We start from the raw sequence: 26,042 nt of genomic DNA, 5'->3' as shown, positions 1-26,042 counted from the left end.
ACCCCCAAAAAAACCCATTAAGTCCATCTAAAGTTTACAGAAAAAATATATTTCTATATCCCAAATCCATGTGGAATAATGTATTATAGTCCATTGATACCAAAGTTGAACTTGGGCCGTAATACCAAAATATATTTTTGGTGCAAAAATAAAACAGGTTTTAATCAGGGTGTATGGAATAATGAAAAGCTCCAAATACCCGTCAAGTCTGGCCCAAAACCTAAAGCAGGGGTGTCAAACATGCGGCCCGCGGGCCGGATACGGCCCGCAAAGGTGTCCAATCCGGCCCGCGTGATGATTTATACAGTATTATTAAATATTAAATACATATTTTAAAAACCCTTTTAGGCGGGTGTCTAGTTCGTTTTTAATATGAGAGACTTGCGGAAAGCAGCAAAACGCGGAACATAGACTAAACACGGTGCCCAAAAATCTTGCCGTTTTATTGTTACCGCTCCGCTAAAGATCCACTGATTCCGGTGATCCACTTCGTGTTTTCTCGCCCGCTCCGCAGCATCTCTGTGTCCACTCTCTGCCTGGAGAGCGAAGACTACAGTTTCTAAAGTTCGTTGCATTAACAGGTAGATTCATTACATTATATCAGTTGTTAAACCGCAGAATTAGTAATTTGTAAGTATGTTTATGTATTTCTTCCGGTAATGATTTGCTGTCAGTGTTCTAAAAGTGCTTAGCAAGCAAACAACAAAATATCCACATTCTTATTAACGTTACAATGCTTGTCTAATCGATTTAATGTTCCCGATCAGATCTAATTTAATATAAACACTAAATTTGCTGTTGTTGGCACACTTTGTAGACAAAAAATACAAAAAACACCAATGCCTTCACAAAATAACGACAGAGAACGGAAAGAGAGGCTTTTAGCAGCAGTTCAACATTGCAAACATGGATTCAAAGCTCCATCAAGCCAGCAGGTAAATCATATTGAATATTTTGCAGATTGTCACACTTTAATTCTCATTATATTTCCCATTATAATCACTTGTCTAAGTTGATGCTAGAAATATAACACATAATATTTATAATACTTTATTAAAACCATAATAATAGTACCACCCCCCATAGTGCCATTTTTGGTTTGGGCCACTGCCCCATCTAGCATTTTCTAAATGACTGTTCTCATTACAAATCTATTCCAAAGAAAAGTGAATGGTTTATAAATAATTTTGGCATTAAGGCAAAAGAAGTTAAATTAAAGCTTTTCAACCTATAACAGTGGGTTTTGTACAGATGTAAATTTGTGTGTATAATATGTACAGTATGAGTGTGACCTTATGAAATGTAGTTTTCACAGAGCTGTGTGTTTCTCTGGTTTTCTTGCTAAACAAACTAATTAATTGGTTTGTTAAGTTAATTTTAACACAATTATCAGCACACTAAGGTTTAAAAAAATTATCCGGCCCGCACTTCATGGCGTCATTTACCATCCGGCCCACAGCCTAAAATGAGTTTGACACCCCTGACCTAAAGGCTTCTGCCATAACACTTAAGATAAAGAGAAATTTCACCTTACAGCATGACAACGACACGAAGCACACATTTAACCAACAAAGGAATTGCTTCACCAAAACAAGATCAAGGTTTTGGAATGGCCGAGCCAGAGTCCGGATCTAGATCACTTGAAAATCTATGGGGTGATCTGAAGAGGGCTTGTCTCTTGTCCCCGCACCCTCGTTCTCTTGCTTATTAGTAATCATTGGTTTTCTCCCATCACCTGTTCCCCCTCGTTATCTTGTTTGTTTTTTCTATATAATGCCATGTGTTTGTTTTGCCTGTTTCTGGTTTCTTCTTGTTTTGTTCCTGTTCTCTGTTAATGATTCAGTTAGGATTAATGTTTCATGTTTATTTGTTTAATAAATGTACATGTGAACTTGCACTTGCATCTGCCTACCTGTAACTTGACACCTGGTTTTTGTAAAAATTTTACTTGCCATTTTTCGGAATAAAGTTGGAACAGGTTTCAAAATTATTAATCTTGGTTTCATTTTTTTAAATCACAAAAACCTGCAATTTTAACAGGGGTGTGTAGACTTTTTATATGAAGTGTACTCATTATTATTCAGGCTACATGTGTCAATAACAATAATAAACAGGCCTGCTATATTTTGGTGTTTTTGGTGAGGCCAGTGAATATTTTGGCAAGGCTAGTAAAAATCTGAACCAGCCAGTAGAAAAAATTCTTAACATCGTGCCTTGTAATTTTGAACACAATTAGTGGCCATTTCTCAATCTGAAGGCTGCATACGTCTTCAGGCCTGGTTTATTTAAGCTAACTGAGCATTTCTTTCGCAAGTCATACATATATTTTACCAATTTATGATTAACTACCCTGCTGAAAAAAACAGCATCAAACCAGCATGGGAATTATGCTGGTCTATGCTGGTTTAGCTGGTGGTCACCAGCATACCAGCACCAAAACACAACATATGCTGCTATGACCAGCATGGGATGCTGGTGCTATTGCTGGTTTAGCTGGTGCTAATGCTGGTTTGGTGCTGGTTTAGCTGGTGCTAATGGTGGTGGTGATGCTGGTTTGATGCTGGTTTAGCTGGTGTTCACTAGCAAACCAGCACCAAAACACAACATATGCTGGTCTTGCTGGTATGCTGTTTTTTTCAGCAGGGTAAGATCTTCATGGGGCGGTTTCCCAGACAGGGCTTCCTACCTACTGAACAATCAGCTAAACCCGGCATAAGCAGTTAGCTGGTCTCCCGGTATTGTAGCAAGCTAGTCTAGCTGTGTTTTGTTTGCTTTTTAAGCTGGTCTAGCTGGATTTAGCTGGTCAGGCTGGAAGACCAGCGACCCATCAGCTTGACCAGGTTTGATAGGCTGGGGGGACCAGCTTAAACCAGCTAAAACCAGCTACCAGATTATGCTGGTTTTAGCTGGATGTTTCAGTAGGGTAGTCCCAGACTAAAATGCATATTTATGCCTTCATTTAAAAACATCCTGTACTGACATACATCAGTGTTACTGTTTTGACTCAAGATGCACACCAGTATTCTTTTTGTTTGTAAATACTACCTTAATGTCATAAAACAATATAAGGTATATGCTGGATTAATCTAAACCCTGTCTGCAGGGCCGCCTTAACCCAATGTGAGGCCCTGGGGCTGAGATGTTTTGGAGGCCCCCCATACCCTCAATTTATAGTCTCATTTAAAAAAAAAATAAGTGTAATATCTAGGTAATCTACATCACAAAATGCATTAGTTTCTTTTGAGACATACAACAGTGAGTTTTACCTCTTTGACCCAGAAAACACCATAATATCATTATTAACATATCACTGAGCCCACTTGAGCATAAACACAAGACACTTTATTTAACAACCACACACAGCAACTTGTGGTGAAAATAAAACCAAAATGTGTGAGAGTATATATGTTTATAAGCTTTATAGTTTTTGGAATATACAAATTTGCAGAAAATTGCCACTCACTAACTAAATGCTCACCACAGTTTTAAAAATATAAGAAGTTAAAGTTAGTTTTAAAGTGAAAATGCATTAATGTTAACAAAAGATACGTCTTTATAGACAGAATCTTGTTTTTTAATCAGTTATTTATTTTGTAGGCTATTGAAGATATAGTATGCATTGTATTTACTGTAGTATTTATACTATGCATGTAAAACGAACACGTATGAATATGCACAAAACAGACAGGGAACATACCTGTATATAAGATCTTTAGATAAGGACATTATAAATATGAATGGTGCGATCAGGGGATGATCATTTGAGATGGTCTTGTCGCGCTTTGACTTGCACATTTACCGTTGCGTCGTCTTTCTAAACCAACAGATGTGTACTGTGCTAACATCGCGTCAAACTACATCGTTCCGGCTGCGCACGCGTCACTGATATAAACGCGAGTAAACTTAAACTTTATAACAACGAACAGCATTAATATGTTCGGGAACTCCTTTCTTTATTTGGCAGCACAGCATGCCAGAGACTCAAGACCGCTGCACGAGCACAGAGCGAGCGGGCGCGCGCGCGAAAGAGAGAGAGACCTGCAGTGCTTATTATGAAATTTCAGAAATTACTCTTTCATTTGTTGGTGGATTATTTCCTGTTTCTCTGTCACACTCAGTCTAACATGCAGGAATGCCAAGTTGACAACGCGCACTTAATTACATTACACGTTCCGTCTGATAATTTATTTCACGGTAAGTTACCACGGACCAATCAGCAGCCATGTAACGTGCAGTTAGAGTGATTGACAGATAACCTGACAAGTTACAAAACAATATAAACGTGAACTTGGGAGGCCCCTGAACTTGGGAGGCCCCTGGGCTTCAGCCCAGGTAAGCCCGTGCATTAAGGCGGCCTTGCCTGTCTGAGAAACCGCCTCTATAATTGTTAATATTCTGATCTTCTGATAGTCTTGATGACGTATGTAGCCTACAACTACGACCTTTGGAGGCTGCAGCCTTCTGATTGAGTGTTTTTGGGCACTAGGGTGCAGTAGTGGAGCAGAGCAGATGTCTGTGTAGGTGTGTGTCACTAACTCGTGCTTAAAGGGATAACACGACACAGCCCAGCAAACATTGGTCGGACGGCAACGTCGTCTCCCTGGCCAAAAGAGGTCGCGGCAGGACGCCACAAATGGTGTACTATTGGTCCGAAATCAACGTCGTCTCCCCGTCCAAAATTAGTCGGTGCTGGACGGCACAAATGCACAACATGTCCTAAAATGCATTTATGTAGTCCTTGTGAAATATGCAAATGCTGTGCGTACACCTTGGTTAATACTGCAATAATTAATTTAAGTGAACAAAGTATATTTTTAAGAGGTTATGAATAGACGTCCACTCACGTCTTTTACACGTCTAGACTACACTCGTTGGAAAAAAACATAATAATCTTTATGAAATACACGATTTGTATGCAAAGTAAATATATAAACTTTATCTTGTTTAAATAAATTATAATCACAAAGTGCCCAGTGTGATTGCAAAGCCACGCTGCATTTTAGTCATTATTTCAACCTGTTTTATTATTGAATGTATGCATATAAATGTAAAACAGATAAATATCCGGTCACTATTTAGGTGTGAGTTGGATGTAATTTCAAAAACTGTGATTCCAATATTATTTTAAGAAATATATTACAAAATCCCGCGATAGGACAGATTATCTCGCGAGATAGTGGTCACGTCACGCGTTCTTCCGGAAGTTCACATTCAAACACGAGGAGCGATTACGAGGGAGTTTTGTCTATATATTATGCAAAATCTACTGTTGGGTAAGTACATTGTGTATTATTTAATTAACGTGCTTAAGTTTTACTTGTTTGACACGAAGGCTCCGAAATTAACGTTGCCAGAATTGTCCACTGAGTATGGCGAAAATTAGCTATAAGGCTAAAAGCTAACGTACTTTGAAGTTATAACGTTACATGGTATAAAGTATGTTTAAGGATACAGTCAAAGTTATTACTGTAACTAATTAATGTAGCCTCTTGAAAGTCTCTTTCAGAAGGTAAATTATCTGAAAAATAAAAGTTATTTGGCATTAATGGAATTACAATGATTTGATTGCCTAAACATTGCACATGCAAAATATTAAATTCTGTTTTGCATTAAAAGTTCAGCATAAGTGTTTGTTTGATTAACTTCCTTTGCCTTTGTTTTGTACAAAGGAAAAGTAGAATCTCATCCAAATAAAAATAAACAAACTAAAGGCACTGTGTCCTACACAGACCCTCCAAAATATAACCACCCAAAACCCAAGTCAGGTAAATGCCTCAGTTTGAAAATACATCAACAAATTTGAGTTGTTATTGTGGAGTTAATATAATTAATTATCATTTCGTTTTATTTACAGTTGAAGATCAACACAAACCAAATAAAGATGTGCATTCTACAAACAATAACAAAAGGTATGGAAACTGTAGATATGAATTTTTGTAGATATGGCTTAAACAGTCTACACATTTGTTAATGTTCTAATTTGTCATATGTCCTTTTTTGTGCTAAAGATCAAGTTTTGTGTCAAACACACTTAGATGAGGCGTGCCCGATCCCTGACTTTGTCTACCCTACATTAAGTTGTAAGTTTTTGAATTCTTTGCTTAATACTACGAAAAAGCGTGATTCTTTCAAAAAGGACTTTTATATATTTTGATATGAAACTCAAAAATGTATATAAATTGTTTTGGTGTATTTTGTTTACACAGGCACACTTCATGACAGTAAACATCGGTATCAAGCTGGTGTGATTGATCTATACCCTGGCCTAGAATAAGCTGTGACACTATGAGACGTACGTGCTACTGATACTTTTGTTATTTTTTTGGTGCATTCCCACACTATACAAACACGTTGCTTTGCTCCAAAGTGCATACACTTTTGCCTTTATAATGTCATTCTTATTTTTAGGTAAAAATTTATTCCATGAGTCAGGGTTTTGCCTGAATGTCAACATAATATCCAAAAACTTTGATATAAAAAGTGATTTATTTTAATATTTTACACTACTATGTATTTTTTAAAATACATTGTGCATGTGTATGTTTATTGTACTTAATGAAATTACATGCAAGGTGTTTGTTTCGCAGGGTCACATAATGAACAGGCATCTTACAGACAACCGAAAGAGGCATACGGTAGTATTGTGTTCTTGTGTATTGTCATACACCTAAAGAGGATTTTTTTTAATCATACAATTATGGTGTTATTCATTCATAGTATTCTCTACAATCCCAAATTCTGGATTGACGCCCCAGTACCAGAGGGCACCCCAATCCCAGAGAGCACGCCAATCCCAGAGAGCATCCATCTGAAAGCAGGTGATGAATTTACTACTAATCAAGGAACTGGCTTTACTGACGAGATGCGCATGATATCGCATGCGATTTATCGTGCAGCCCTAGATTTTACATTAGTGACAACTCATCTTAGAGGATAAACATGTACATTTCTCTGAATCTGAGTTAATAGTTACAAATACAGAGCTTATAATGTCTGTCATTGCTCAACCACAAAGACCTAAAAGTACAGACAGCTAATTTCATAACTAATGCAGTATTACACTGTGAAGTTATTTATATATACTGTTAAAATATTACACTACCATATAATTAACTCTATTTGTCCAGGTGAGGTAACACAACGAAAAAATAACAGGATGGAGACTACCTGATTCTTCACCTATGGCCTCAGCTTCAAATGCAAGAAGCAAGAAATGCTATATGACTGTGTATTTTGCATTATGAATGCATTATGAATACATCAAAGATGTTGATAACAAGTTGATCTGCGTAAATTGTGACATAAAGAATATGTATATATATTTCCAGCTATCTTTCTATAACATTATTTCAATTGTTTTCACATGTAGGTCCAGCAACTGTCTGAGTTGGTGGATATTCTGTCAGAGACTGCGTGAACAACGTTATGAACAGGTATGTATTTCTCTTGAATTGTGTAATCCTGCATAATATTTCAGGAATATATATTGATTACCACCATAATTAACCCAGCTATTTATATTACTTCATTTCAGGATTAAATCTGTCACACATTACTTGTCAGAAGTTTTAATGTTCGTAGTGGTTCAAACAGTCAAACAAGAAATCAAAACATAATTTCAGTGTAAGCCATTACTTGTCATCAAAACTTATGGATGAGGATATAGTTTATAGCACTTGTTACATGATAGATGAGTAGTTGTGAAATGTTAAAACATAGTTTATGTTTGAACATTGCATGCAATTGCTATGTTGCACATTACTGTTAATTGTGATTTATTGACCATTTAGGTAATTTGTCTAAGGTGAAGTAATCAGACATTTCTTTCACAGAATGATGTCTAATTGTCTTATGGCCAAGTTCAATATGAGCGGTGGTGGACATCTGGAAAAGAAGGCTTTTAAAGGCACACCTTTGTATTATGTTATTCAAGGTAATTTGGGAAATATGTTGATCTAAAAAACTTGTTTTTGTATATTGATGTAATTTTCATTGCTATGATTTATGTATTTAGGGGACATCACAGCTCACCTGTCTTTATCAGAAATATCCTTTTCATTTTTTGACGATTACAAACCTAGTTCAGGGTCTTTCTCAAGGGCACCACAGTGGTTTTGTAGAGGGAGAGGACAAATGCTGTTTCCCCCACAACTGATCTAACACTTATTTAATGCAGAACATCTTTTATACTATATATTGTATTGTATTTTAATTGTATTTATTTTAAAAAGAAACATATTCTTCTCTTCCCTCAGATGCTGTGAAGAGGTGGAGCCCAAATGCCACAGACTCGGAAATAGATGCAGCTATGGCAGACCACCTCAAGCACGCTCCAGGAAGAGCTGGGGGTTGTGAAAACACTAAATAAGCCAAACAGCTGTAATGTGTTAAAGAGAGAGTACACCCAAAAATGAAAATTGTTATAATTTTCTTACCCACATGTTTCAAACCTGTATACATTTCTATTTTCTGCTGAACACAAAGATTGAAAAATGTTTGTAACCAAGCTAACTGTCAATAATTTTTTTTTACAACTGTAGTAATGGGTTGTGAGATCTGCTTTCTGCTTTCTATTCTTTCAAATATCTTTGTGTTCAGCAGAACATAGAAAAGTATACAGGTTTGAAACATAAGAGAGAGTAAATTGCTAAATAATCAATTTTGGGTGAACTATCCTTTTATATAGTAAAGTATTTTGAAATTGTTATTATAGTTAAACAGTTTAAAAAATAAAAAGTGCCAAATCAGAACATGCTTCTTTTTATTGCTTATGTCCACAAATAATGTGTTCTTTAATGTGTTTGAAATACACGTGATTACAACGTTATAAAGACGTTCAGGTTTGACTGGACTAAATTTGTGTATTTTTAAAACCTTAATAATTGCCTATTACAATTGTACAAACTAGCCTGTTTTATATGCACGTTTTAAGTGAGTATAACGCCTACATTAAGCAGAGACTCATATTACCGTCCAGAAGACGACATTTTTAGACGTGCACGGACCGTGCAGAAAAGACGTGTGATTCACGGTCAGATGACGTCAAAGACGTCGGTTGGATTTTCATTTTGGAACTATTTTTCAACCATGACGGGACGTGACGAACGGACGTCTTTTCAACGGTCATCACACGTCCAAATGTTTGCTGGGAGAAGGGAGAAGCATACGGTTATTGTGCCTTCGGGACTTTTTCCTCTATTTCCTTCTTCATTCCACGAAGAATTGGAGGAAGAGGAGTGCTTATTTAGCCAACATTTACTTTATTGTACTTTGTTAGTTTATATCCTTGCTGCTTGGCCAGCATGTAAAATCAATGAAAACGCGAGATGATTTTGCCATTAAAACATTTGTGCCGTAGTTATCAAGCAGATTTTTACTTTAATGATCGCCTATCAAACGGAATACTACAAGCGACTTCGGGAAATCCAGCCACGGCTCATAAAGTCAGAAAGAATGATGGTAACTTAATTATTTTATTACTTGCCGCTTATTTCAGTAAACGGTACTGCATGTGAAACAAAGTCGCTGACCATCTCCTCAAACATTGAAACCTACTTAGTTTCTATACAAGAAGATATCTTTTAACTTAATAATGTATCGTATACGGATTTTCCCCCAACACTTTAGCCAAAGTTTCAGATGGACCACAGGTTTATGAAACGAATCTTCGCACTGTTGACAGTTATTGTGCTGATCTTTACAAGTGCTGTCTTATACAACGAAATAACTACGACCAGGTGAGAAATTAATTTTTTCTTATTCATTAATTTAATTGTGAGGTAATGGGATATACCTAACGTGGTTATATGCACTGTGACTAGTTGTCGATAAAGAAAGCTAACAACTGCTTACTGTAAGTAGGCTAACTAATTTATTTTACTTTATTTTCCATTCGATTCCTTATAGGTTAAAAACCAGGTTTATATATATATATATATATATATATATATATATATATATATATATATAAACAGTTATGTGGTTTGCAAATCAGTAAACCAAAGTACCAAAATGATGCTGCCAACATCATTGTCTATTGTTTAGTATAATGACAAATACTGCATTTAAATTATAACTTCATTTTCCATATTTCTTGTAGAGTAATCATTAGAGTAATCAAATCTGAAATGTTTAACACAAGAAGCGCAGACCTCTTGTTAGTCATGATTTTCATGAATGTGTCGTTTAAGATTAACACTATAGCTACACTATCTATTGCGCACTGGCGCTCTCCACAGAGACATCCAGCCAGGACTTATTAGACAGGGTCAAAAGTGGCGAGGCTACAGTACATGGGTCACTAAGATTGAAGTCTGGTCCACGCAGTCAGAAGAGACACAAAATATTTTTGTGGAAAAGCCGAAAAAATTACGCATGAATTTAATCGCTCAAATACGCATAATTCAGACATAACTAATTATATAGAAAGTTTATCATTTGCCGTGTTTCAGACGCACACCTATAGGTTAAATTGACACACACTCAAAGCGCACGCACGGAGACACGCTTTTTAAAAGTAGGCAAACTCAGAATCTCTGTACGAGATTTTTGCGAGATGCAAAATTATCTCGAAATACCACAGCCATGGCAAGTATTGTCGTAAAAACAATCATGTGTTAAAGTGAACGCAAACAGTTCAGAAAGAAATCAGATGTGTGTGTCAGGATGGATGCGTGCTTATTCGTGTTAAAATGTCAATAAGCTCAAGAAATCTGTTTTTGTTTGTTTCATTATGTTAATCAAACAACAGATGACAAAAGAATAATCACTTCAGTAGCTTTACAAGATTAATTATATTTCATTTATAGAATGAAGAAGTTATTATACATTTGATTCTATTTTTGTTTGTACTACAAATGTACATTTGTAACTTTGTTCTTTTCTTTGTTCATATGCTTATTTCTTGATTTGTTCTTATTTCATTTTCCTAACTTCCCTTTTTGCTGATCTGAAATCTAATCCAAAACTCAAAAACGTAATTTAATCCATTTAACCACAACCAGTGGTGTAGTGGTGCCTGGAGAAGTGGGTATACTATTAATTTTGCTCCCATTTTTTTTTAAGCGTCCCAGCAATAGATAAACGCCCTTTGTTATAAACAGCATGTAAATAGCCTTGCAAGTAGATCACCAAAAAAATGGACTATTAGTATTTTCACATTGTCACTTAATTTCTGATGCTTGACTTCTTAGAGGAAGGATCATTATGAAATTAAAGCCACAAAGAGGTGCAGATTTTTCAGAAAATAGGCCTACTGGCTCACAGACTATATAGACAACTAATTTTGAATTGTGAGTACACTTTTTTAGTCTGTTCACACATTAAAAATAGACAACTATTCTCTCACCCTGCACAAAGTCTGGTCTAGTAGTTTCTCTTGTAAACTATCTTTTGGAACAGCTGATTTGCAACAGATAGTGTAGGCCAGAGTATGCTAACATTATATATTTAGGGGGACATTTTACAAATATTACAGGTAGGGAAGCATGGTGTTTTAAGATATTAGTTCATAGTTATTAGTTATAGTTTATTGGGTTTTTTAAATAAACTTTAATAAACTGTATACTTTGTAATGCACTGTAAGTCACTTTGGATAAAAGCCTCAATTTTTAATGAACATGTAAAAATAACAGTATTTAATCTGTATTTAAATACATTTTACAACATATGACACTCTTAACCCAATGCAGGGTTTCTAAATTGATGCTTATATATTTTAGTCAAGTAACCTAATGTAAAGTACTGTAACACTTATCTAAATATGACATAAAAATAACTGATTTAATGATTTTAAACAGATTTATTGTCTGTGTAGTTTTAACATACAGCGATGGCCGGGCGAATTGTAATTTCGAGCCCTGCGATAAGTTATTAACATAATTTATAAGTTCCTGTTATTAATAAAGTGCTCACTTTGGTTGACGTCACCTTTGGAAACTGTAGCGGGACAGGCTGCATCTCTGTCGGCATCCTCTATGACTTGGGGTGTGTGGGAGGCGGATGGAGCGGACGAGGGCGCTGGCAATCATTAGCTGAGCTGCTGGCTAACAACACTGATGTTGATTACTATCGTTAGCTTAAACTGCTAGCTAAAAACAGGGATGTAGCTTTGCGAGGTTGTTTTTAAACTGAAGAAAAAATTTTCAGTAGTTCGCTTCTTTCCTATGAATGATGGCACGCGTGAACCAGGTAGTGATTGATAGTTCTCTAATCCAATTACGTTGGGCATTGTCAGATTGACGGAAACCTAGCCCAATGGCGTTTAAGGGAATCATATTTCAAAAATATCCGGTGCCTCGGTCCTCCTCGCATAAGTAACTTATTTTACTGAGTGTATATTTGCATTTATTCACATCATGCGATTGGATTAGCTACAAGAAAAGTGAAAATACGCCGTATACCTGCGTATACCCTCACTAAATCACTGTTTAGAAGTGGGTATACGCAAATCCGACTGACAAAGAAGTGGGTATACGCCGTATACCTGCGTATACCCTGGACTACAGCACTGACCACAACTATATTGTAAAATGATGTTATTTGAGAGTAGGCATTGAGGTCCACTCAGTAAAAAAATTCTTACCACGCCACTGCGTCAACCGTCATCTATTCTGGACAGAAACTGACATGCTGTACGTGGAAATAACAGGTGGAAACCAAACGTCTTAACTGTCACCCTTACAGACATACCAACCTGCAGAAAGTCATTTTAGGGAGGTATCCCAAAGCCCCCCTCCACCAAAATAGCATATTTATAGGCATATGCAATTATTGGTAACACTTTACAATAAGGTCTCATTTGTCAATATTAGTTAATGTATTAACTACATGAACTAACCATGAGCAGGTAAATGTGTTACTGTATTTGTTAATCTTTGTTAACGTTAGTTAATAAAAAATACAACTGTTCATTGTTTGTTCCTGTTAGTTCACAGCTAATGTTAACAGGATTCGAATAATGTATTAGTAAATGTTTAAATTAACACTAACAATGATAAAAAATGCTTTATAAGTCCAATTCATTATTAGTTCATGTTAACTAATGTAGTAAACTAATGTTAACTAATGAACCTTATTGTAAAGTTTTACCCAATTATTTGTTAATTATATTAAACTGTGTAGATCACTTTTATTATTTATATAAGCAGCTTATACTATTTATGTAAACTATTTTTATATATATTCCATTGCAACTTTAAACAGGTCTAAGGAGTTTGTTGTTTTCATGAAGCCTTTTTGCACATGAAAATAAACTTGGTGAACTCACCTCAACATGTCTTTTACAATCAATCATTTACCCGTCATGGGCAATGCTGGAGTCACTGTTACAAACTGTACTGCGTGCAAGATTTTTATTATTATTTTTATAAATGATTTTTAACTCTTATAAGACAGGGGTACACTTTCGTGTAGTCTGGCGTAAAATGTGTCTTATATTTTCGCTTTTTGGGGCACTCTCCCTCTGCCATGGCGCTCCTGTTTCTAAATACACTGATTAATAGGCCCTTTTCACAACTACGTCACTCAACTTCTGCTTTTCATTGAAGCTGCTGGATTCAACTTCCGTTCTAGGCATAAGAGTGTAGAATTGCATTGACATGTGGGAATGCATTACAACAACTTGAAATATGGATGGTAATCCATATAATGTTTACGTATTTAATATCGTGTTATTGTGGTAACATTATATTTTTTTCTAAGTTAGCATTACGTAACTGCATTAAACAGTTCAAAAAGCAGGTAGGTAACGTTAATATAACTTTAGCAACAGGATATGCATCGCGAAGTTAAAACATTACTTTACTCTTTGCCACTGTAATGTGGGCTGGTTATACAAAGCGAGAGAGATGAGAATCCATGTGAAAAGAGGTTTTATTAAATAATTCCAGAAGGGCAGGCAAACAAATCCAATACAGGGTAATCCAAATAAACAGGCAAGAGGTCAAGGCACGCAGCAAACAAACAGAATCCAATATAACAGACACGGGTCAAAAACAGAAAGACACAGAACAGGAATCAGGATAACAGGATGAACGCTCAGTATGCAGGCAGGCTAACAAGGCTAACAAACCCTAACCGGGAATGTACAGATTGAACCGGTTTTATGGAGAACAGACAGGAAGCACAAAGTGAAGTGAGACATGACAGGATTTCAAAATAAAAGCCAAAACAGAACAGGATATCAAAATAAAAGCTCTAAACACAAAACAGAACACGAGACAAAACCCTTACATAACCCCCCCCTCCAATGGGCGACTCCCGGAGCCCACTAAACATCAACGACAGTCCAAGGGTGGGTGGGGGGGCCAGGACATTTTGGCAGAGGCAGGGTAAGTCCAGAGGACAGAGGTGGTCCTGGGTTGTGTGGCCAGAACGGTCCAGAGTCATGGGGCAGACGTGGACCTGGGTCATGGGGCAGAAATGGAACTGGGTTATGAGGCAGACGTGGAACTGGGTCATGGGACATACGTGGAAGATTGGACACCTCGGCATCGTCCTCAGTGTCCTTTGCCTCCTCCATGCGTCCGGGTACTACCCCCCAAAAAAAAATACTTAGGGAAGCTTCTGCCGACCAGGGTGGCGCTGGAGGCGCTCTAGACCTGCAGACAGAGATAGACGAGAGAGAGACTGGCAAAGCCAAGTTACCAGAAGACAGGTCAACAATAGCAGAGTTTCTAAAGAGTTCAGTAATGTTCATATTGAACCAGGCAGAGAGTTCAGAAATATCCATCTTGGAACAGGCAGAGAGTTCAGGGTTGTATATAGTCATTTTGGCAAGGGCAGAGAGTGCATGGAGCTTAGGAGTGACCACACTAGCTGACCTACAGGACACAGGGAAATCAGGAATAACCATCTCGGCCTCTATATGACACATAGGTACCTCGGAAACAGGAAATTCAGAAACAGGCCTTATGGTAGTGACAGAAACCTCAGAAAACTTAGGCTCAGCAGACGTGGTTGGAACAATAAGCTCAGGGGACTCAGATTCAGTCCCTCCAACCGAAACATGAAGTGTAGGTGACTCGTGCAATAGACGATTCAGGCGAAGCAGGCGACTCAGGTGAACCAGGCGAAGCAGGTGAACCAGGCGAAGCAGGTGAACCAGGCGAAGCAGGTGAACCAGGCGAAGCAGGTGAACCAGGCGACTCAGGTGAACCAGGCGAAGCAGGCGACTCAGGTGAACCAGGCGAAGCAGGCGACTCAGGTGAACCAGGCGAAGCTGGCGACTCAGGTGAACAAGGTTAACCAGGCGAAGCAGGCGACTCAGGTGAACCAGGCGAAGCAGGCGACTCAGGTGAACCAGGCGACTCAGGTGAACCAGGCGACTCAGGTGAACCTGGCGACTCAGTTGAACCAGGCGACTCAGGTGAACCAGGCGACTCAGGTGAACCAGGCGAAGCAGGCGACTCAGGCGAAGCAGGCGACTCAGGTGAACCAGGCGACTTAGGCGAACCAGGCGACTCAGGCGAAGCAGGCGACTCAGGTGACTCAGGCAAACCAGACGACTCAGGCGACTCAGGCGAAGCAGGCGACTCAGGCAAACCAGGCGACTCAGGCAAACCAGGCGACTCAGGTGAACCAGGCGACTCAGGCGAAGCAGGCGAATCAGGCGCATCAGGCGAACCAGGCGACTCAGGTGAACCAGGTGATTCAGGCGTATCAGGTAAGCCAAGCAATTCAGGCGGTTCAGGTAAGCCAGGCGATTCAGGTAACTCAGACGATTCACTTTTGACGGGATGTGCAGGAGGCTCGGGTTCGGACCTTCTAGTCGTGGTAGCAAGTGCAGGAGACACATGTCGAACCTTCTAGCCGTGACAGGAGGTGCATCAGATGATTCAGACACAAGGGCTTGAGGAACACAGGAAACAGAAGAGCAGAAAGCAGACCACACACACCACAGGGCCATGGTAAATGCAGGAAACACTGAGTTCACAGGACATACCTCAGTTGTCGTAGGAACCACAGAACAGGACAAAACTTGACGTGAGGTCCTAGACGTCCGTACTGACACCATCTGGGTATCCAGCAGACTTGATCTCACTCGTCGGGTTAAGGGGTGAACTGGAGAGGTAGGTGAGGCAGCCATTTTGTGCAGTGGCTCAGGTGTGACAGCCATCTTGTGAAGTGGCTCGGGTGCAGGTATGAAGCCCATCTTGATAGCAGGTGCAGGGTTAACAATAGCTTTCCTGAAGACATGTGTGGTCATGGCAAAGGCTCTTTGGTTAACAGGTGCAGGAAAGGTGGTAGCCATCTTAAAAACATCCTGGGTGCAGACACAGGCATGGTGGTGGCCATCTTACAGACAGCCATGATGGCGGCCATTTTAGAGACAGGGATGGCTTGAGCAGGCTTGGGTAAAACAGGCACGACTTGGGTTGGCGTACTGTGAACAGTCTTTGGCTTCTCATTCACAACACCCACAGTGAAGGGAGATCCACTCATAAGCAATGCAAAGTCAATGTACCTTGCCAAAGTCCAGGTTGAGGCATTAGGTGGCATACACTGGCTCAAATCCTCATTAAGGCCATTACAAAACACATCCTTGAGCGCCACATCATTAAATCCTACCTTATCACTTAGTTTCAGGAAGTCTTCAATGTAATCTTCAATCGGCGGTTGCCCTGACGTAACTTAAACAATGCAAATGCTGGATTCATGCTGCCGGCTGGAAATATAAACCTCCGCTGGATTCTGGTAGGGCGAAGTATTCTGTAACGTGGGCTGGTAAATCCCTGCTATACTGTAGGTTTGCCAGATTTTTGAGGCAGAGTGCTTGGAAACGTAATACACAGAAGTAAACCCGTGAAACATCCAGAAACCTTACGTATGTGGATGTATATAGGAACTGGTGGAAGTTTCCAGGAATCCTTACAGTTGGTCATGAGGAGCGGTGGGTGTGAGGTAGGGGTGTGGAAAAAAATCGATTCACATTTGAATCGCGATTCAAGCTTTGCCGATTCAGAATCGATTCATAGCATTCCAAAAATCGATTCATAAATTTTTTTTAATGCCGTGTTACTATTGTCCTGAAATGAGTTTATCTCAGTATTCCCATAGATGGCACTGCGTCGTATTCACTCTGACGCCTGCACACTCTTGTCAGAGTGTTTCCCACACATTGACTTTACTTGGGCGCGCTGCCCAGTTATATTAACAAGCGCCCAAGTATATCTGGCAAACTTTTTTGTTTTTCTGTGATGATGACACTCTTTAATAATGACATTTTGTGTGCGACATGATGAGTTCGGTATGCGTTCACATGCTCTCTGTTTCTGAATGAATAGGAATGCGACGCGAACAAACTCGTGTCACATTGTATCCTTCATGTTTCTGAACTTGAGCAGAGTTTTAACATTAGAGGAGTTCACGGAGCACCCGCGGCCCGTATGGTTCCGGGTTTGTATTTGAAATGGTCAGTCGGGTCCGCGTCAGTCATAGTTAAATAACTTCGGTTCCCAAAGTCTAATTAATATTGTGTGTAAAACCCGAGTCAAACGGAGAATGGCCGTGAGCGCTACCGTGCTAAAGCTCGCGTGCAGTTTCAGCGTGCCTGCAGTTTCCATGGTTCTTTTCTATTATTATTAATAAACCATATATTTTCTAAAATCTATTGCACTGAACGAGCAAAGCTCAAGCTGACTCAAGATTTACAAAACGCAAAGCTGTAATGGAAAGTCACCTGTCACTGGGACAGCAAGTAGACCTTTGAATCTGAAATAATGAGTGGATTTAGCTTTTTTTTAATCGGCAAGAGAGAAATAGAAAGAGAGGCACTTTCCTTGCTTCTGCTCTATCTAATAGAAATAATAACCATTATAACACCAGTCACATTTATAATATATAGACCTGCACTGTCTATCATTAATATACTATTGTATTTAATAGAGTTTGATAAAAGGGGTCATCTAATTGCTTCATATCAGTTTTTATTTTTGCATAAAGACATAAAGTAATATCAAACTACATTTAATTTGTTGTGTTTCTTTTCTTTAAAATTGTATATCTACTACAATCAGTCACATAGGAAAAAGTAAACCACATTTACATACTGTGAATCGTTTTTTTAAATCGAGAATCGTTTTTGAATCGAAAATCGATTTTGAATCGAATCTTGAGGCCAACAATCGGAATCGAATCGAATCGTGAAATTTTCTGAATCGTGCACCCCTAGTGTGAGGTGTGAAGGGCTTTTTATATGTTAATGACCCACAGGTAGAGGGGCCTTCTCTGTTTTCAGAGCTGGGTGGGGGGTTAACCATGTCTCTTCAAGACAGCACATACAGTATTGTGGTAAATAAAAACTGTGTTTGCTAAATACGTTTATTATTAATATAATTTTATTAGTCTATTTAAGAAACATTAACATTCAAAAAGAACTGAAATTCAGTGGACACAATTACCATTTTAATGTGTGAAAATTGTGTCTCTGACTTAATTTAGTCAAGAGAAATGCAACAAATGTTATGTGAGAATATATATTTCCAACACTTTAAAAACATGTCTCCAACTGCCCTAGGTCAGCACATATCTCTCAATGCTGCATTACATCATTTAAAAGAAGCCGTTCAAAGGAGACTGTTTCAAAAACATCATGTAACACATTTTTAGATGATGTAAATTTTGTAAATTTGAACTTCACTGTTTCTATTGTTATTATAATTCTACCCTAACATTTCATTAAATCTTTTAAAATGGAAACAAAAATATCAATAGACAGATCCATAATCTAAAAGACAGTCTCTCACATGTGAATGCGAAACATGTTGGGTGATACAGACTGACAAACTGGGGTAAACATATCTTCTAGTCCAAAGGTGACCCAGAATAGACCTTTCATTTGGCCCGCCATGCCACATGAGATAAGGAAAAAGGATAAAAGTCATTGACACAGATGTTCATATTTCTAATTAAACATTGTCTAAAATGTATGTTTTTTTTATTTGTACATTACAAAAATTTAAATTTAAATTAAATGCAAGGGATTAAAGTGAAATTTTTTATGTACATGCTAAAAATGAAGAGGTTGTTGCAGTGGCACACGGACAAAAGGATATTTAAAATTGATTGGCAAAATTATTTCTTTTTTTAAAAAAAGCCTTGGAAAATAAAACTGCATTGGTTATGCATAAACAGAGTAATGTTTGCTTATTTATTTTTTAAATATTATAAAATTATCAATTAAAGGTTATCAGGGCAACTTTAATTTTAATATGACACAGCAACATTTACTTTAGGGCGCACTCACACTATCCAAACCAAACCGCGCTCGGGCGCGTTTGACCCCCAAAGCCTGGTTTGTTTGACTAGTGTGATCGCTCCGTTCCGCGCCCGGTCGCGGATTGTTTAATTGCGCCGCGGCCGGGTTGCAAAGGTGGGCCGGAGCGCGGTTCACTTGGGCTCAGGCGCGGAAGGCTGTTGTGTGAGGGCAATCGCGCCTGAGCGCGATTCAAAAGGTGAAGACGTCAGTTGCGCGACCACTCACCTTCATCTGCCTCCGTAAAAACCTTTTGATGCGCGCAGCGGGGTTACGTGAATGTCCGAGCTGCAAACGTGACAGATCAACTAAGCAATATGATGACATGTGAGAGGGCTGTCTGTAATCGCGCACCAAACGACTCCGAATAAAAAAACACAGACTTATCATTACGGTGGGTTCCAGTGTTAAGAGAGCGCTTTACTTCCTGCTTTTTCAAAACAATCGCATCTTAATGACGAAAGCGCGCCCGGACTCGGATTGATAAGAAGTACAGTGTGAGTGCGTGCACCTGGGGGAGTAGGGAAGGGTGACAATCGCGCTGGGGCATGGTTTGGTTTGGATAATGTGAGTGCGCCCTTAGGCCCATGGTCCTAAGTCTGGTTTGATTTTCGGCCCTTGGTAGGAAAATGTTTGGGCACCAGTCTATCTGAGGAGATAACTTTTAGCATAATGTCTGCCCTCTCTGATGCAATAACAGACTCAGCTCTGACTGACTGTTTATTATCCAACTGCCCATCTGAAATAACCACTACCTATAACAGGGATCTTCAATTAAAATTGCTTGAGGTCCAGTTAATGAACCCTCCTCCAAGTCGAGACCCGGACAATTATGTACTGCACGTAAAAACATAAATGGACGGCTTTCGCCTGACCAAAGGAATGAGTGTAAATATTTGCTTTTATTGAACAAAATATTGTCATGTATACTGAATAATGTCTCTTCATTTGTTTTTTTCTCTCTTAATTTGTACTGTTCCTTTAAATACATAAAATGTAAATAAGCTCAAATGAAATAAAACAGGTTAAACTGAGATTAACTTAAAGATGGAAGCATAATCTTCCTAGTTAAAAAAATTACATAACATTTATGTTAACTTGCATACATTAATATGACTGAGAACTTTAGTGCCAGAAATTGCTTTGTCTTTTCCAGCTAACACTTTACATATTTTTTCCCTCAGTTCATGTCTTTCTTTTCCATCTAAAAATGTTTCACATGCAGCATCCATGCAGTATTTCCCCATCTGTAATGGGCTTGTTATGCTTTCCTAAAATTAACTGTATTTTCAGTGAACACTATTAAGGCTTGTTGTTGGGTGGTGAGTGAGTGAGGACCCGTGAGGGTCGCTCATACTGGGCTTTTAGTTAATTTATTTTTCGCAACCTTATCTGCTGAGGGTAAGTTTCTTCAAAGTGTCTGTTTAGTTCCGTAATGGCATTTAATGTTCCCACTTTTGACAATGAGGAAGAATTAATGCGTATTTTTTCACCCACCTCAAAAAACTCAGTTTTCAACACCAACTTTCCTAATTTATGAGAATGTTATTGTTTTTCAGTCATCGAAAGTCATATTGGTGTGCCCCGCTCTCTGCTCTCTTCACTGCACATCTGTCTGTGACTGTTCAACCCATATTGTTCGGGCCGGCGCAACACTCAAACCTGCGTCGATGTAGGACCCAAATAGTGCTACTGAGCTGACCTTTCAGTGCCTGATATAAAAATAATTTTATAATAACGTTAAAAAGTATTTGCCATATATTTATTTCATTGCGTCAAAAGGCTTTGCGGTCCAGATTGACGCATCGGGTCCGCCATTTGGTGACCCCTGACCTATAACAGCACCCTCACCAATATACTTGATACACTAGCTCCTGTTAAAACTAGACTTGTGCCGTCTGCCCACGTGTCACCTTGGTTTACCCCGGAACTTAGAGCAATGAAGGCCATTGGTCGCAGACTGGAAAGGCTTTGTAAGAAAACTGGACTTATTGTGTGAATTCTTGGGCCCTGAAAGAACATTTGTTGAGTTTTCCGTGGTGCTCTTATTGGGGCTAGATCTTCTTACCTTTCCACCACCATTAATAATGCCACATGCAGGCCAAAATCTCTGTTTACCATGGTTAACAAACCCACTAATCCATCACAATTTGTTGTATCAGGATCTGAGTTGTTGGTGAAAATTTTTTCTAAACACTTCCTGGACAAACTTAAGTCAATCACTGAATCATTCTCTGTAGATACTGCAAACATGGTTGAAACTAATGTTATCCTGAAATCAGCCGCAAATCCTCTCTCTTCGTTTAATCTCACTACATCTGCTGCTATTTCTGATTTTATCACGAAGTCTAACTCCACTTCCTGCCAGATTGACCCTATACCTACTGTTTTGTTGAAGTCATGCCTACGGGAGGTAGTACCAGTCATAACGCACATGATAAATTGTAGTTTGGTCTCTGCCATTGTTCCAGTAGACCTAAAAACGGCTGCTGTGACCCCCATACTTAAACAGCCATTGACCACCACGACCTAAACAACTACAGACCCATCTCAAACTTACCATTTCTAAGTAAAATCCTTGAAAAGGTTGTTGCTGCAAAATTAAGATCTTTTTCAAATGCAAATTACCTTTTTGAACGCTTTCAGTCAGGTTTTCGTCCTTTACATAGCACTGAAACGGCACTCCTTCATGTGGTCAATGACATACTGCAATGTATGGACTCAGGATCAAAATGCATCTTAATTCTTCTTGATTTAAGCTCTGCTTTTGACACAGTCTCACATAAGCCAGCAGCCATATCACCCTGTAGCCCAAGACAGCTTGCCCACTGAAGCTAAGCAGGGCTGAACCTGGTCAGTACTTGGATGGGAGACCACCTGGGAAAACCAGGTTGCTGCTGGTAGTGGTGTTAGTGAGACCATCAGGGGGTGCTCACCCTGTGATCTGTGTGGGTCCTAACACCCCAGTATAGTTATGGGGACACTATACTGTCAAAAAGCACCGTCTTTCGGATGAGACGTTAAACCGAGGTCCTGACTCTCTGTGGTCATTAAAAATCCCAGGATGTCCTTCGAAAAAGAGTAGGGGTGTGCCCTGGCATCCTGGCCAAACTTCCCCATTGGCCTGCTAATCATCCCTCATACTAATTGGCTATATCACTCTATCTCCTCTCCACTAATTAGCTGGTGTGTGGTGAGCGTTCTGGTACAATATGGCTGCCGTCGCATCATCCAGGTGGATGCTGCACATTGGTGGTGGTTGAGGAGATTCCCCCGTTCATATGTAAAGCGCTTTGAGTACTGAGAAAAGCGCTATATAAATGTAAGGAATTATTATAAGCTTGTTATTTCACGTCTCTCTGACATTGGTATCTCTGGCTCAGCTCTGTCCTGGTTTATCTCGTACATACAGGGGTTTAAATCTGACATAGCTCCAGTTTCACAGGGTGTTCTCCAGGGTTCGGTCCTTGGACCACTGCTGTTTATCATATACATTTATCCACTCGGTTACATACTACGCAAGCATGGACTTCAATTCCATTGCTATGTTGATGATATCCAAATTTATCTAACTATCAATCCCTATCACTCACATCTTCCTGACTCACTTACTTCCTGTATTAGGGACATCAAGCACTGGCTGTCTTTGAACTTCCTCAAATTAAATAACAACAAGACTGAAATATTGCTGATTGACTCTGATAAATCAGTATTAGGTTGGATTTGTCCTTTAAAGTTGACGATGTTCATGTGAAGCCATCCAACTCTGTACGTAACCTTGGTGTCTTATTTGACTCATCTCTCTCTTTTGCCTCTCACATCTCTGCTGTTGTTAAAACATCTTCGATCTTCTTTAACTCAAACTGATACTGAAATCCTTATTCATGCCTTAATCACATCACGCCTGGATTACTGTAATGCTCTATTCACTGGTCTCCACAAAAAAAGTATTGCAAGGTTAAAATACGTTCAAAACTCAGCAGCTAGGGTTCTCACGTCCACCAAGCGCTCAGACCACATAACTCCTTTACTATGTGATCTTCATTGGTTACCGGTCGCTTCACGTATACAGTTTAAGATACTACTACTTACATTTAAGGCATTAAATGGTCTTGCACCATCTTATCTTGCTGATTTACTCCACAACTACTCTCCTTCTGTCAGGGACAGAAGATGACGGGGACAGTGGCGCTACTCCTCCAGGGCCAGTTTGATGGCTAGTAACTCTTTTGATGGATAGTAATTCTTCTCCGCCGGGCTGAACTTGTAGGAGTAGTATGCACAAGGATGAGGACGAGCCGGGTTCCCATGCTGCTGGGATAAGAAAGCTCCGACACCTGTCGAGGACACATCCACTTCCACAGTAAAAGGCTTTTTTGGATCTGGATGAACTAGAACGGGAGCCTGGCAGAAAGCTTTCTTCAGTGTGTTAAATGCTGTGTCTGCTTCATCACACACGAGGACATCAGAAATTAACTTTTTGGGTTTACCTTTTAGAGTTGATGTCAGTGGAGATGCAATTACACTGAAGTTGTTGATGAATCTACGATAAAAATTAGCAAAACCCAGAAATCTCTGAAGCTCCTTCACTAAGTTGGGCTTGGGCCAGTTCTGGATCGTCTTGACCTTCCCCTCGTCCATACTCACGCCGTGACTGGAAACTTGGTAGCCTAGGAACTTAATGGTGGTTTTGTGAAATTCACATTTCTCAGCTTTAACGAATAAGTTGTGTCGACGTAATCTTTGCAACACTTCTTTAACATACTGAACATGGGTGACATGGTCACTTGAATAGATTAATATATCATCAATGTAGACTATCACAAAGCGATTAAGCAGATCTCTAAAAATAGTGTGCATGAAATTCTGGAATACGGACGGCGTGTTTACTAGGCCATATGGCATCACCAAATATTCCCAGTGACCAGTAGGGGAAGACAAAAGCTGTCTTCCATTCCTCACCTTCATGTATTCGGATCAGATTATAAGCACTGCATAAATCAAGCTTTGTAAATACCTTTGCACCGTGAAGCTGTTCCAATGCCGCTGGTACGAGGGGAAGTGGATAGCGAAATTTTCGGGTGATGGCGTTTAATCCTCTGTAATAAATACTTCAGTGTCGAAGTCCTCCATCCTTTTTAGCCACAAAGAAGAATGGTGAAGCAGCAGGAGAGGTTGATGGTCGAATGTAACCTTGCTCTAAGGCTTCGGTGATGTACTTCTCCATTGTTTCCTGTTCTGGGATGGTGAGTGAATACATTTTACCGTTAAGCAGAAGTTCACCCAGGAGGAGGTCAATTGCACAGTCCCATGGCCGATGAGGTGGTAGTTTGAAGGCTCTCTTGGGACAGAAGACGTCGTGATATACCTTATACTTTGGAGGAATAGAAATAGAGATATTACCCTGGGGGCTTTCTGTTGTAGTGCTGCATACCTTTAATTTTAGAGGAGGATGATGAGGTTCTGGCATCTCTGGAAAACATTGTGGAAAGCAGTGGTCACTCCATCGTTTACTCTCTCCCGTGTCCCAAGAGAGCTCTGGATGATGTTCGATTTACCATGGTCTCCCTAAAATCACGTCTGCGGTGGAGTTCTCCAGGACCAGTAGTTTGATCCTTTCCTGATGTAGGATGCCCACTGTCAGAGTGATTTCAATGGTGCGATGCTGGATTGATGAACGATTCAAAGGCTTTCCGGTAACAGATTGAACCTTTAGATTTTGTGGAATGCGTTCTTTCGGGATGTTGAGTTGCTGGCAGAGCTGGGCGGAGATGAAATTCCCGGCTGACCCAGAGTTGAGGAGGGCAGACACTGTAATTACAAGTTTTGAGATGATAATTTAACCTTTGTACTCAAGGGGGTATATATGTGTTTCTCAGGTTGGACCGTACTCACCAAAGCTCTGGGTGGACGGATGGGGCATTCGGAGATGACATGCCCTTTGCTGGCACAGTATAAACACAGACCCTGGGTCAGCTGTTGTTGTCACTCTGACAGTGGGATCCGTGTTGAGTGCAGCTGCATGGGTTCTGGTCCTGGAGAGGGCAGCTCTGGTGGGCGACATGGTCCAAAAGTGGAAAGATGACATGCTAGCATCCAATTTAGCTCTGGGAAAATTTAGAATGGAACAGTTTATTGAGATGAATATTAAATGATAAATCAATGGCAGATGAAATAGCTTGTTGAGAGTCCAAACAGGAAGCACAGACACACACTCTGGCTCTGGAGATTCCACAGATGAAGATGGAGGTCAAATAGATCTGAATAATAAACAGAGAGTCAGGTTTGTCCACAATAGCTCACATGTAATGTTCGCTGAGACGAGACCGGACAAGGAGTGTGTGTCTGTGACTGCCTTATATTGAGTGGTTGATGATGAGATGACAGGTGCAGTGAATCAATAGTCCGGTGAGTGTGATTGGCGATAATGAGTGATGTGTGTGGAAGGACCTGGTGTATCCGTGACACCTGCAAGATCCCTCAGATCAGCTGAACAGGGTCTTCTGTCTGTCCCTCGTTACCGGTTGTCCACTGCAGGTGACCAGTCTTTCAGGATAGCTGCCCCCAAACTGTGGAACTCATTACCGTTGACATTACTTAAACAGTCATTTCTGTCATCTTTCAAGACTCCGCTGAAAACACACCTCTTTAGCCTACATTTCGGACAAACTCTGTTTTATTGTGAACTTTATGTATCTTGTGTTGAAATATATGACTATTTTGGAAGTTGTTAATTTTGATGTACTGTTATGTAAAGCTACCTTGAGCTTTGGAAAGGTGCTATATA

General features: G+C 39.5%; 1 protein-coding gene across 19 annotated transcripts in view; it reads left to right on the top strand.

The window, feature by feature from the left end:
- LOC135775928 (alpha-2,8-sialyltransferase 8F-like) overlaps positions 1-26,042 on the top strand; it is a 1,056,838-nt gene that overhangs the window by 337,918 nt on the left and 692,878 nt on the right. For 2 of the 19 annotated variants that reach the window (XM_073813069.1, XM_073813070.1), the window contains exons 1-10: positions 5,073-5,273; positions 5,670-5,765; positions 5,855-5,909; positions 6,009-6,080; positions 6,207-6,292; positions 6,588-6,635; positions 6,718-7,433; positions 7,833-7,933; positions 8,256-9,459; positions 9,628-9,737. In XM_073813069.1, the coding sequence (XP_073669170.1) occupies positions 9,382-9,459; positions 9,628-9,737 (188 nt within the window). In that variant the 5' untranslated portion in view covers positions 5,073-5,273; positions 5,670-5,765; positions 5,855-5,909; ... (4 more) ...; positions 7,833-7,933; positions 8,256-9,381. The other 17 variants (XM_065286510.2, XM_065286509.2, XM_065286508.2 and 14 more) reach the window with 17 other exon arrangements.

The sequence above is a fragment of the Paramisgurnus dabryanus genome, chromosome 21 (genome assembly GCF_030506205.2).
Source record: "Paramisgurnus dabryanus chromosome 21, PD_genome_1.1, whole genome shotgun sequence".
NCBI lineage: Eukaryota > Metazoa > Chordata > Actinopteri > Cypriniformes > Cobitidae > Paramisgurnus > Paramisgurnus dabryanus.
Note: the sequence above shows the minus strand (reverse complement) of the source record. Positions and strands in the feature narration are given on the sequence as shown.